The sequence below is a fragment of the Trematomus bernacchii genome, unplaced genomic scaffold (assembly GCF_902827165.1).
Source record: "Trematomus bernacchii unplaced genomic scaffold, fTreBer1.1, whole genome shotgun sequence".
NCBI classification, from domain to species: Eukaryota; Metazoa; Chordata; class Actinopteri; order Perciformes; family Nototheniidae; genus Trematomus; species Trematomus bernacchii.
The window spans coordinates 1475838-1489949 of NW_022987565.1; the positions used below are offsets into that span (position 1 = coordinate 1475838).

Genomic DNA, 14112 nt, shown 5'->3' on the forward strand with positions numbered 1-14112 from the left:
TAAATAATGGCATGAGAATGAGCAGACAGCTGTCCACCAGCTGTCCACCATCATCCCGGTTCCCAAGAAAACAAGGATCACAGGATTAAACGACTACAGACCCGTCGCCCTGACCTCTGTGGTTATGAAGTCCTTTGAGGGCCTTGTCCTGTCCCACCTAAAATCCATCACAGACCCCATCCTGGACCCCCTGCAGTTCGCCTACAGAGCCAACAGGTCTGTGGACGACGCTGCCAACATGGCCCTTCACTTCCTCCTCCAGCACCTGGACACAGCAGGAACCTACGCCAGGATCCTGTTTGTGGACTTCAGCTCCGCCTTCAACACCATCATCCCCACAGTTTCTTCCCCTCCGCTACCGGCCTCTTAAACAAGGCCCGGCCCCCCCCACTGACACTTTACCTCAGTCATAACGCAGACTCTATACGCATTACATTAATGCACACAATGTTCAAATATTGTTCAAATATTGGTTACTGCACATATTTCATATTTTATATTCTATAATTCACTGCATTCTATTTCGCTGTAAATTACTGCTTTATTTTATTGCTATCTATCCATATTGTTTTACAGTGTTCTTAATATAGTTCGCTATCTGTGTACTTTTTGATTTATATTTTATGACATCAAGTCAAATTCCTCGTACGTGTGAACCTACCTGGCAATAAACCCGTTTCTGATTCTGATTCTGATTCTGATGTTTGGTGCTTACAGATTTCAGATAAAACATTCAAATCACTCTGTGTTTGCATATAGTTAGGAAGGCTGAAGCAGCTCAACAATAGAACAACCCCGAGGCTACACCTGACAATACATCTGTTCTCTTTGGAGATCAACAACACTGTCAAAATACCACATTATGTAAGTAAAAGCACAACATTTTGTGATTATAAGGTAAGGTAATGCACAATACTTGCTCCTTAAGTCTATATGTTATGATATAATTGTAAACACCCTGTTAGACATTTCATTGTAGATTCCCAGTTAACTGTACAATGGGTACAGTGGGTGTAACAGTACCTTTATTGTAAAGATATGTTAGAGTACAGCTTTACTGTTTTGGTTACAGTTTGATACTGTAAAGATGTTTTGTAGTATGATACTGCAATTATTCTTGATAGTATTATACTTTATATTTACAATATACTAAATACACTCCTAAATCATAAATATTCCCGTACATGTACATCATTTAAATACCAAACATATACTAGAAAAACCAGAACAAATACATTACTGCGACAGTAGCTTGTACTTTTGAGACGTCTGCACTGTTTATGGAAATAATTTAGTTCTATCTGTCTTAATAGTTGTAGTGCTTCAGTATTAATATGTCACCAGTTTCCAAGCTTTTCATGATATAGATAGAGTTATAGAATTGGGAGGGATGAACCCCTCTTTAATGGTCACACATGCAGAGCACACAGCACACACAGTGAAATGTGTTCTCTGCTTTTAACCCATCCTAGTACCAGGAGTCTAGTACTAGGAGCAGTGGGCAGCTATTGTACAGCGCCCGGGGAGCAATGGGAGTGAGGGGGAAGGGGGGTGTCCGGTGCCTTGCTCAAGGGCACCACAGCAGGGCAGGAGGTGAACTGGGACCTCTCCAAGTACCAGTCCATACTCCATATTTAGGTCTGGTCGGGGACTTGAACCGGTGACCCTACGGCTCACAGTCCAAGCCCCTACTGACTGAGCCACTGCCGGACAAGCAACTCTAGCGTTATAAAGAACCATGAAATGAAATGTCAAACTGCAGCAGTGTCGGCACTTTTTTGCTTATACCCTTGTTCATTCAAAATTATGTTACATGCAGGACTTTTACTGGTTACTGAGTATTTGTACATTGTAGTATTGCTTAATAGTTTATTTATTGTCTTCTATGTTTTTTAATTCAATTCTAGTATGATAAATAAGGGCATGTGAGTGAGCAGATTGCTGTCACGCATGTTTGGTGCTTACAGTTATCAGATATAAAGTTCAAATCATTATGTGTTTGCATATAGTTAGAAAGGCTGAAGCAGCACAACAATAGAACAACCCCGAGGCTAAACCTGATAATACATCTGTTCTCTTTGGAGATCAACAACACTGTAAAAATACTGCATGAAATGAGTAAAACACCTCAATCAGGTGACAAAACAAACCTTAAATACCTGTGCCATGGGGAATCGGACAGCGACACCCTATGGCACAAACAGTGAATAACACCCAATTGTGACAGCCCAAAACCCAAACATGAACTCTCATTAAAAACGGCTCTTACACCGGCCCCTAAGCGACAGGCTAAAGTAAATGTACTAAATTAGTGTTTTATTTTCACAGATACTTCAAAATAACTTAATGTGCTTTGACACAATGAGGTCCATCTTAACTTACTAATTAATTCATGAAGACATTAACACCAGCGGGAACAATCAACGGTCACTTTCATACACCTTTGGAGTTTTTCAATTTGAATTAGGCTAACGTTAGCTTCAGTGGTGTAATGTTACTAAGTATATTGACTCGAGTACTGTCTCATTTTAAAGTAGCGTTATAGCAGCAGTATAGTATTTTTAAACTGTAAAAGTATTGCTGCTTTTACTAAAGTAAATTATTTGATTCTTCTTCCACCTCTAGCTAGTGTTACAATAACAATAAGCTCTACTGTTAAGGTAACATAAGGGATACATTTGTAACTTAAGAAAAACGATTCAAATATACAGCGTAATAGAATAAATAAAGTATTTTACTCATCCCGTCGTACAGAAATAAAAACGGCTTAGTTGGAGTCTCTCTTCTGTGTAGCTAACTAACGTCGGTTGTGACTGCTCCGTGTCCATGGTAACAGCCATGCGTGATGACGTAAAGACGTCTTACGTTACGTGATCTCTCTAAACATGAAACGGGACAGACGATACAACTTCAGGAGGAGGATATTTTAAATGTGAATTTAATACATTATATAATATATGATCCATCAATATTTGTTCTTTAAATTAAATGTATTTCTTTATACAGTATGTTTGTTTTCACTTTTTTGTACTGTATTTGTACCTACAGTATGTACCCCTGATGTGATATCAAGGTGTTGTGTGTATATAATGTTTGATGTAAATATATATTTTCTTGAATAAAGGAGAACAAATATCTATATATATCTATATTGAGAATCAGGAGGCCATAAATGGTCTAAAATCAGGGAAATTACCATTCTGGCCAATAACCGATACCAACCAATAATCCAACATGTGAGAAATAATTGAATAAATAATTCAAAGAAATAACATCTCTTTATTGGATATAGTTTATTCTTCATAGTGATTATTTTTTTAAAACAGTATATTAATTTCATGAAGATACATGACAAAAAAACATCAAATCTTATAATAATAGTTAAGAAGCTGGAACCAGCGAATATTCAGCATTGTTGCCAGAAGGATGTTTGAGTAACGTAAAACGGTTATAGATAATTTAAGGAAATTTGCTTCAAGTTTATATTCTTAATAAGGATGAAAATAATACAATTAATTATTTTCTATTTAGATTATTTGAAGATATTCTCGCATTACATTACATTTTTTGTGGTTGCAATGCAACGAAAACTGATATTTAATTTGTATAAACGTTAAAGGTAATCATTTTTATTTAATATCTTAATTTATAATCTAATAATATCTAATCTATCAAATGTCACACAAAAGAGTAAAATGCCTGTTATATATCCCACAGCCAGAGGGAATTAAAACCTGAAGAGATTCAGTTTATGACCACATAGCACAAAGAAAAGCATTACATCTTCATATTCTGGAAGCTGATTCACCAATTTTAGGAACATTTCTTAAAGTTTGCATCCCTAAAGAAAAGGAGCAATAAACACAATGTTTAACTCATTTGAAGATATTAATAACAGTGAGTTAAAAAACACGTTTTTAGGATCAAATATAAGTTTCAAATGAAGAATTACATTTTTTTATGAAAATGACTTTAAAGATGCATTAGAGGTCATCATGTTAATTGGTAATAAGATTTCCTGGAATTGCCCTCTATTAAATCTTATATTATTTTAAAATGTCTTATTATATTTTATCTGAAAAAAACATATAAAATGTCACAAAATAGGAAAGAAAATCCTGTTTTTCGCAGGTCAAGCAGATACATGAACAGTTAAAACCCCAAACATATTAACTTCAAAACCATATATAACAAGAGAAAACATTACAGCTCTTATCTTATCTCACTACTGATAGATTATTCAGATCATTGTTGCAGCTGTATTCTGTAACACGAGGGCTTTGAGGAAAGAAATACACTTTTCTCTGATAAAAGCCGACACAGCAATTCAGCTTTAGAGCTCATCCCTCTTCTTCTCCTCCTCCTTGTGGAAGACTTTTCCATCCGGCTGCTTCCTCCAGGCCAGTTGGACGTTGTCGTCCAATCCCTGGGCCCTTAGGTTCTTTTTCGCCTGAGACACAAAAACTCATTTTCATTATCGTTCCAATGAAAACAGATGATTTATCTTTAGTTCACTCATCTGAAATGGTAGTTGTTCCCCTTATTTCTTCCAGTGTAAAGGCTTACCTCAGGTTATGGAATAGTATTTGTACATTTTCCTAATGCATTTGGTGGCATGTGGCTAAGTTTCTGCTATTTACTTCTGCACATATTTACACGTCTTCTTACTAAATGCTTGGGTCCTGTTATTTGTGGCCAAAGTATTGAATGTATAATGGATATAGAATTTCATTCATGTTCATCTTGGTCCATTTCATTCATATTGAAATTCATTTACTACATTTTCTTTCGTTGAATTCATTATTCTTTAATAGATATTTATTTGTTTCCTATCTCTTTTGTCTCTTGTTCTCATGTCATGTGAATTTCCTTTCTGGTGATGTTTTTGCATAAAAGTAGAAAACATGATTTACCTCCACCAACATCGCATCCAGAAAAGCGGGGTCGTTCAGATCCACACCGTTTGGTTTCTCCACGCTCACCTTTATCACTTTCATTGAAACAGGCACAACAGCTAAAAACACAAACAAACTTCATCAGTCACAACATTTATGGTGTCTTCTTTTTCAACAGACTCAATATCATCACTTGCTTTGATATAGGTGTACATTTTACTCACGTCCGTAGCAAATGAATGGTTTCTTCACTCCACAGTCCAAGTCCTCCCATTTTCCAAAGTTGTCGAAAGCTGCAGCCACACAAACCTTTAAAGCACTGAGTTTAGGTTCATTATCTGCCCAGTACTTGAAGGAGGAGTTACTTCCATCGGACCACTTCCAGGAGTCTCTGTAAAGGCCCATCCAATAATAATACCCTGCAGGTAACAGCTCAACAATCTGCTGGTTCTCTGTCTCGTTTCTCACACTGGCCAGGTCTGTGTGGTGTTCTCTGCAGTAGCTCTGGGCCTCAGTCCATGTCTTTTGGCTCTCAATGAGGACAAATGTTGCATCCTGCCCTGAAAATGGACCCCAGAGAAGCTGAGTAGAGGCACCACAACATACAGCCTGACATCAATGCCACATCTCTGGTGGTATTGATGCCTTTATAATATAAAATATTACATTTAAATCCCACACATTTGTACTTTGTAATTTGTAGTTCTGGGGTTTTTCAACACATGAATGTTGGCAAGAAACTTTAGTAGTATCAGTGGTGGAATATTCAGATCTTTTAGTAAAAGCAGGAGAACAACAATGTGAATATACTCTGTTACAGGTTAAAGCTTCATTCAAATTATATTGATTCTATATTGTTCTTATTCTGTTTAGCACAGATGTATAAGATGTAAAACGTACCTAAAACAAGTTTGCAAAAAAATGTATATACATCATTTCCTTTTATGTTATCTTTTAGATGAAACCATGTGAGAATTTGAGTGAAAAGGGAAATGTCTTTAGTGGAACTGCTAACAAAAGAAAGAAAGTCACAAAGAAAAAAGGTTGGGAACCGCTAGTTAGATAAAGACCAATGCATTGTATTTCAGAAGCTTAAAATATGATTTTAAATGTGTAATATTAATTTAAAGTTTATATTCTTACCTGTGACATCAAAGCAGAGCACCTTGAGGCGCTTATTACAATCACCATCATGCCATGTTCGATCAGGATAAAACAATGTGCATGGTCTATTGTGCTTGTTCTCTGGTTGCCCAGGATACCATCGTCTGAACTCCGTCTCCCCCGGTCCGTAGAAGCTTGGGTCTGACATCGACCACCTCCAGGTGTCCCGGTCATCGTGCAGCCCTATCCAGGCTGACTGAAAGCAATAAATTGTTATAATTATGGCATCCTGTTGAAGCTTTTAAAGCTGCTGCTGAAGAAAATGTGTATGTTTAATAAAGAGAAGGTTTGCCTTTATGAGACCAGCCTTGGTACATGGTGATCTGATGGGAATCCCCTCGAGTCAACATTCATTTACAGCCTTGTTACTCTGAACCTCTTCCACTTTATTACAGGGTTTTATGCTATAGCTTTGGCTTAAAACATTTTCAACTCTGTTTTAATACTCAGGTTCCCATAGGACTTTAAAACAGGTTTAGCTTTCTGTAATAATCTCTCCTTTTTCAATTTGACTCTAAAAGAAATGTAATTCATTTGAATTGAAAGACAGAGAAAAGTGACCTCACTTGGTTGTATTGGCCTGCCATGTTGTTCAGGAGCTCCACAACCTCCATGCTGTCTACAGTGGCCAGGTCTGTGTGTTTCTCTCTGCAGTATCTCTGTGCTTCAGACATGGTCTTTGCTTCAGAAACAAAATGGTACTGACGTTCAGCATGTGAGGAGACAGTGCTCAGCCCTGTAGAGACACACACATTCATTTAGGCTATAACTTGACTTTTTGAATCACACTTTACTGTAATATGGCGCATCATTATACATTTTGACTTCTACTTCAAACAATTCACAGTGAAATATGTAGCTTTCAGCTGAACTTCATTTAGTTGTTTTTAAGCAAGTACCTTTCAAACAATATAAAAGGTGTTAAGAATGCAAAACAAGTAATTATCAAATAGAATCAGAAATGTCTTCTCTAGTTATTTATCTCCCCACCCCTCAGGTTTACATGAAATAATCAATAAAGACATCAAAAGATATCCAAATATATAAAACACTTGCCTGCAGCTGCCATGATCAGCAGCAGAACTACGTCCATCGTTGTTTGCTCTCTGACTGCAACTGTTGTTACAGCTCATAGTGTTTCTCATGAATGTCTTTGAGTAAGCTATTGTCATCTGACTTCATGCAAGGTCAGACGCAACAGATGTTTGCATAGGCAAATTGTTCGGGTTATGTTAAATACAGGACCCAGTCGCAGAAAAGGACTTGAGAATCAGAATCAGAATTCTGAAGTAGGTTTACACATATGAGGAATTTGCTTTGGTTTATGTGGTGCATACAAAGACGAAGAAAGAAGAATATGTACGTGAACAAAATAAAAATAAAAATAGAACTGTTATAACAGCTATTTAAAAAAACTTTTAAGAAAATATAATTCTCTAAGAAACTGGGTACAGTCAAATGTAATAAAACATGAAAAATACTATGTACTATATCCAAAGTGGAGAGCTGTGCTGATATACAAGAGGTAGTGTGGAGAAGAAATGTGCACCACATTTGTAGGATTCGCACGATGTGACTTAATGTAATACATAATGTTTTTCTGGGGTTGGTAGAAGTCAGTGTCCGTGGGGGTCACGGCCCTTGTTGATGAGACCGGTAGCAGAGGGGAGGAGACTGTTCAGGTGGCGAGAGGTTTTGGTCCTGATGGAGCGCAGCCTCCTCCAGAGGGGAGAGGGGTAAACAGTTTGTGTCTGCAGAGCGGATGATACGCTGAAACCTTCCGTTGTCCTTAGCTGTAGCTGCAGCGTACCAGATGGTGATGGAGGAGGTGAGGATGGACTCGATGATGGTGGTGTAGAAACCATCATCGACTTTGGCAGGTTGAATTTCTTCAGCTGCCGCAGGAAAAACAGGTTTGTAGGTTTCTAGAATCGGAACGATAGGTAAAGGTAACGTTGAATCTGCCAGAAATGAAAGCCCAGCAGGTTTGACAAGAGTTTAATCATTTGGCAGTTTTTATGTAGGCCAGTTTCCTATGGTGTGTCCACACAAGGAATGGATGTTTAGAGCCCCCAGCCAGTGCCTCCATTCTTCCAGTGCAAGCTTCACAGCAAGCAGCTCCTTGTTGCCAACATCATAGTTGCGCTCAGCAGTTGTCAGTCTTCAAGCATCTACCTCAACAATAAACTGTAGAGATGTGTCAGTATGAGTAAGAATAGAGGCTGACAAGAAATGTCTCTTCAGCTCTGAGAAGGCAGGATAAGCCTGAGGAGTCCACAAGACATCGATTGCTGGGGAGGTGAGTTGGTTGAGAGGAATGGCCACACGACAGTCTCTGATATATCGACAACAAAAATGTGTAAACCCCAAAAAACGCTGGAGCTGCATCCTGCTGGAAGGTTTGGGGCATTGTGCCACAGCTTGTACTTTCTCTGGGTCTGCTTTCACCTGCTCTGGCTCGATGAAGTAGCCCAGAAAATCAACTGAATCCAAAATAAATTAGCATATTTCTGCTTTGACAAACAGTTTGTTTTCCAGGAGCCTTTGTAGAACCTGCTGCACATGTTGGGTGTGTTCCTCCATGGTACGTGAGAATATTAAGATGACAACAAGATACACAAAAACTGAACGGTTCAGGATGTCACGGAGGACATCGTGCATCAGAGCCTGGAAGACAGCTGGGGCATTGGTCCAAATGGTATCTCTAGATACTCTAAATGGCCTAGTGGGGCCTCTTCTACTTGTCTGCTTGACGGACCAGCTGGTAGGCGTTCCTGAGGTTGAGTTTTGAGAAGATGGTGGCTTCCTGTAGTGGTTCGAAGGCTGAGTTGATGAGAGGCCATATTTGTTTTTGATGGTGATGTTGTTACAATGCAGGCGCGCAGAGAGTGGTCTTTCTTGGACACAAAGAAAAAAAGGTTCACGCTTCGGTCGGGACAAGTTAAACCAACAGCTGGATGGAAGAGAGGCCCAAGGAAGAAGATCTGTGGTGCTTATTTACACCCAGAGGTGGAAAAATTACTCAGAACTTGTACTTAAGTAAAAGTAGAAGTACCAGAGTGTAGAAATACTCTGTTACAAGCAAAAGTCCTGGATTCAAAATGTTACTCAAGTAAAAGTAGAAAAGTATTGGCATCAGAATATACTTAAAGTACCAAAAGTAAAAGTACTCATTTGCAGATTGGCCCATTTCAGAAAAAGATGTATTATATGTTTTGATTATAATTATTGATGCATTAAAGTGTTATCAAAGTTGGTATTATATCTTAAGTACAGTACTTGAGCAAACGTACTTAGTTACTTCCCACCTCTGTTTATACATTACAGTGTAAATATGGGAGTGACAGTGGTTAACAACTATCTTGTGTTGAGAAAAAACGAACAAATATAATTTTAATTTGATCTCCAAATAGAGTTGAAAATTACAATAAATTGTAGTTAAGGTTACCTACTCTGCAAAAAGGGTTAAATGTACACTATGTGGTGTGGACCCATTGACACAAAGTGTTGAAATCAGATCTGAGAGTGTTCATTTGGGTATGCTGATTTTGCTTTGATATAACATTCAAATCACTCTGTTTGCATAAAGTAAGAAAGGTCAAAGCAGCACAATAAAACTACCCAGAGGTTAAACCTGGAACAATACGTATGTTCTCTTTGGATGAGATCAACACTGTCCAAATACCACATTACAAGTAAAATACATGCATATTGTCATTATAATCAGGAACATGTACTCAAAGTATCAAAATGAAAGGTAATCAATACTTGCTCCCTAAGTCTATACGTTATGATATCATTTGTATCACCCTGTAATAATTCATTTTGTTTTCACAATTAACTGTTGACAGTACTTTACTATAAAGAAGTCTGACAGTAAAACAGCTTTACTTTTGGTTAGAGTTTAACACTGTAAGGATGGTATGAGCATGCAAAACTAATCTCAAACACAAGACACAGCAGGGCAGGAAGAACACAAGGACACCAGAGCCGTTTCTCAGTTCTCCAATACAGAAATAAAAAGGGTTTTGTTTGAAGATCTGTTTAGCACGCTAACGTCAGGAGCGTTGTGACTACTCCGTGTCCACGGTAACAGACGCAATGACATCAAGACACGTTGCCTTTACTTGATCTGAAAAAATTAAACATTATAAATACATTAATAATAATAGTTACTTTATTTGTATGGAACCTTTCATGCAAGGTGCATCCCAAAGTGCTTTTCATGAGGACATTTCTATTTTGAAAACAGCAAAATATTAATTAATTACATATATATATATATTATCATATATGACAAAAAAAAGGAGCATCAAATCATAATATTTAGAAAGATAGAAAAGGCATTAATTAATATTTTCCCCTAGAAGTTGTTACAGTAATTTAAATAGTCATACAAATCTTTAGGGAAATTGCTTCAAGTTTTCATCCCCATTTGGGTGACGGCATAATTGTGTTTTATGAAATCATTGGAAGACATTCTTACATATTACAGGAAGAAAACTTGGTCTGATCCCAAAACATATTACTTTTAGGACAATATATGAAGTAAAGCATCAAATCCTCATGTCATGGAAGCCAATTCCCTAATTTATTATCCCTAAAAATGTGAAAATGAATTATATGTACAATTATTTTGTTTCCTTTATAGCTTATTTGACGGAATTATGGAATTTAACAGTGAATCTTCGTGTTACTCACGTCCGTAGCAAATGAATGGTTTCTTCAACCCACAGTACAAGCCCTCCCATTTTTCAGAGTCATGGAAAGCTGCAGCCACACAAACCTTAAAAGCTCTGTGTTCAGGTTCATTTTCTGCCCAGTACTTGAAGGAGGAGAAACTTCCATCGGACCACTTCCAGGAGTCTCTGTAAAGGCCGATCCAATATATCCCTCCAGGTAACAGCTCAACAATCTGCTGCTCCTCCGCCGGGTTTCTCACACTGCCCAGGTCTGTGTGGTGTTCTCTGCAGTAGCTCTGGGCCTCAGTCCATGTCATTACACCATCAGTGGAGAGAAATCTCACATTCGGTCCTGAAAATGGACCCCAGAGAAGTGCTGAGTAGAGGCACCACGACATACAGCCTGACATCAATCACACATCTGTGGTGGTATTGATGCCTTTATAATATAAAATATAACATTAAAATCATCTAGACATAAGGAATTACACCAATAAATGAACACATGTATTAAATAAACATGTATGATATTATAATCTGAAAGTGTTTTTAAACGGTCTCTCCACATGAATTTAAATATAAGTAAGAGTTCAGATATAAAAAAGTTTGGGAACCATTTGTCAGATATAGAATAATAATAATATAATTTCAGAAGCTTCAAATTAATCTGAAAGTAATATTCTTACCTTTGACCTCACAGCAGACTGCACAGTAGCGGTTGTCACAAACAACATCATCCCATAGTCCATGAGGAGAACAAATCATTGAGCATCGTTCTGTCACAGTGTTGCCTGGTTGTCCAGACCCCCATCGTCTGAACTCCATCTCCCCCGGTTTGTAGAAGCTTGGGTCTGACAGTGACCACCTCCAGGTGACCACGTCCTCATACAGCCCTTTCCAGGCTGACTGAAAGAAACATTAAATGTGTTTAAAAACGAACACCCTGATCTAGCTTTTAAAGCTGCTCAAGGAAATGTATGTGTTTATCAAAGACACATGTTTTGCCTTCATGAGACCAGCCTTGGTACATGGTGATCTAATGGGAATCCCCTCAAGTCAACATTCATTTAAAGCCTTGCTACTCTGAACCTCTTCAACTTTATTTCAGTATTTTACGCTGGCTTGGGCTTAATATTTTTTACAACTCTGTTTTCAGCTTTCTGTAATAATCTGTCGATTTTAAATTTGACTCTAAAATAAATGTAATTCATTTGAATCGAAAGACAGAGAAAAGTGACCTCACTTGGTTGTATTGGCCTGCCATGTTGTTCAGGAGCTTCACAACCTCCATCCTGAGCAGCTAGCACCACCGGCGGGTCTCTGCGGTCTCGCGCCGACGGCTGCCGGCCTAGCAGCAGGACCTCTACCCACACCACCGGAGGACTACGGGTCCACGCCGAGGGCTGGTGGCCGAGCAGCGGAGATCCACACACCGCCGGCTGGCTTCAGAGGAGGACGGATAGCTTCCACATAGGGCTGTGCCATTAATCGTATTTTAATCGCAATTACGATTTTGGCCTGCCACAATTACAAAAACAACATAATCGAAAAAAATGATTATTTTCCTTTGCTAGGTTGGGACATATTTGATCTAATTTATTTTATTCTAATTTATTTGTATTTATCATATTTATATATGTTTAGTAGCTTGTTGAAGTGTGCTCCAAAATATTTGTTGATCTTGTTTATTGGTATTTATTATTTTGATATCATTTATTTTCGTATTGGTTTTTCAGTTGAATTATACGTTCAGGGTAATCAACAGTTAAAAAGACACTGTTCAAATTATTATTTGTATTTGTTTTAAAGTTCAATAAATGGATGTTTTCAAAGTCAATGAATAATCGTATTTAATAATCGTGATATCAATCATTGACCAAAATAATCGTGGTTATGATTTTTGCCATAATCGCACAGCCCTACTTCCACACCACCGGAGAACTACGGATCCACACCGAGGGCTAGCGGCCTAGCAGCGGAGATTCTCGCACCACCGGACACCACCGGACACCACCGGACACCACCGGACACCACCGGACACCACCGCACCACCGGACACCACCGGACACCACCGGACTGGCTTCAGAAGAAGCCGGCTAGCTGAACAGCTAGCTCTGCCGGCGGGTCTCGGTGGTCTCGCGCTGATGGAAACACCATCGGAGGACTGCAGCGCCGATGGCTCCGCGCCGAGATCCATAAAACACCAGCTAGCTTTGACTGCTCCACTGTCAGCAACGGCACTGGGGTAAAGCCTAGAAATCCTGTGTTCAAAAAACACTGTTGCACAAAAATGTTTCAAACAGTGAATCAAGCTAAAATAGTGTGGGATCTTCGGTGCAAGCCGAAGGGACTATTCAGTGGACATTTAAATTTCCGCAGCATCTGCAATAAACATGAACAACTAGAACATCTCCTCCTTGAGTCCAATATTGACTGTTTGGGAATATCTGAATCTTGGCTAAAACATTCGTCACCATCCACTCTTGTATCTATGTCAGGATATCATGTGTTTAGGAAGGACAGACTGAAGGGAAAAGGAGGGGGTGTGTTGCTTTATGTGAGGAATACCTTTACTTGTAGGGAGATTGCACTCCCAGCTAATATTGAGTTTGATTGTGTTGGTGTGGAAATCACACTATCTGAGGAAATGTCCCTCACCATGATTTGCCTGTATCGACAACCCACCGCTAAGGTGGATTTCTATGACCAGGTAAAACTCCTGCTGAATTCCTGTGACTCCAACAAAGAGCTAATTATTTTAGGAGACTGTAATATCAACTGGAATGACAGACAAAATAGAAAAAGCATAAAACGGATCACGGATAAACACAACTTAATACAACTAATGGATCAACCGACTAGAATAACCAAAACCTCCAAGACTATGATAGATTTATTATTTACAAACAAAACTGACAGAATAGTTAAAACCTACAACTTCCTGACTGGTCTTTCTGACCATAATCTTGTTCTTTTTGCCAGGAAACTCACAAACAAAAGGTTCATGGCCACACCTAAAACCCCTGCCTTGGGTTCACGCTTCATCCCCAAAACCTGCAACAACGTTTTATGGAGGCAGTGAAAATGATTAATTGGGGGGACACTCTGTCCTCTGAAGACATTGGTGAAAACAGTAATCTGTTTATATCTCAAATTAATGATGCAATGTCTTCCTTCTCAAGGAGAGGGTCAGTTAGGGACAGGAAGGAACATCATCTTCCCTGGCTGAATCTACAGTGCAGGAATTTGATTAAATCTAGAGACCAACTATTAAAGCAGAGCTTAAAATCCGGACTATCCACTGACAGACATAAATGTACTCATGCTCGTAATAAGGTAACTCAAACAATAAGACAGGCCAAAGCAAACTT

At 38.6% G+C, this 14112-nt stretch overlaps 2 protein-coding genes across 3 annotated transcripts; both read right to left on the minus strand.

Moving 5' to 3' along the window:
• Nucleotides 1–4125: 4125 nt before the first annotated feature.
• On the minus strand, nt 4126–6792 carry LOC117478591 (macrophage mannose receptor 1-like). Of its 2 annotated transcripts, none has more exons than XM_034125599.1 (5): nt 6626–6792; nt 6039–6255; nt 5120–5455; nt 4914–4990; nt 4126–4450 (listed from the first exon to the last, which is right to left on the minus strand). In XM_034125599.1, exons 1-5 carry the CDS (start codon nt 6731–6733, stop codon nt 4334–4336), a joined length of 855 nt encoding a protein of 284 aa, XP_033981490.1. In that variant the 5' UTR covers nt 6734–6792; the 3' UTR covers nt 4126–4333. The 2 variants fall into 2 exon arrangements, with proteins under 2 accessions (XP_033981490.1, XP_033981489.1); XM_034125598.1 differs by having other exon boundaries at nt 4127–4450; nt 4914–5014.
• A 3888-nt stretch (nt 6793–10680) lies between these two features.
• Nucleotides 10681–11652, minus strand: LOC117478592 (putative C-type lectin domain family 20 member A). The gene is made up of 2 exons (XM_034125600.1): nt 11428–11652; nt 10681–11093 (listed from the first exon to the last, which is right to left on the minus strand). The coding sequence occupies exons 1-2, from the start codon at nt 11564–11566 to the stop codon at nt 10753–10755; spliced, it is 480 nt and encodes a 159-aa protein (XP_033981491.1). The 5' UTR covers nt 11567–11652; the 3' UTR covers nt 10681–10752.
• Between the last annotated feature and the right edge of the window lie 2460 nt (nt 11653–14112).

Excerpts from the sequence above, each read along its gene's own strand:
- LOC117478591 (XM_034125598.1), bottom strand. The coding sequence starts at position 6,733 with ATGTCTGAAGCACAGAGATACTGCAGAGAGAAACACACAGACCTGGCC. Across the intron at positions 6,256-6,625 it reads TGGCAGGCCAATACAACCAA|TCAGCCTGGATAGGGCTGCA; the intron begins GTGAGGTCACTT and ends TATTGCTTTCAG. Across the intron at positions 5,456-6,038 it reads GCTCTGCTTTGATGTCACAG|GGCAGGATGCAACATTTGTC; the intron begins GTAAGAATATAA and ends GTCCATTTTCAG.
- LOC117478592 (XM_034125600.1), bottom strand. The coding sequence starts at position 11,566 with ATGGAGTTCAGACGATGGGGGTCTGGACAACCAGGCAACACTGTGACA. Across the intron at positions 11,094-11,427 it reads AGTCTGCTGTGAGGTCAAAG|GACCGAATGTGAGATTTCTC; the intron begins GTAAGAATATTA and ends GTCCATTTTCAG.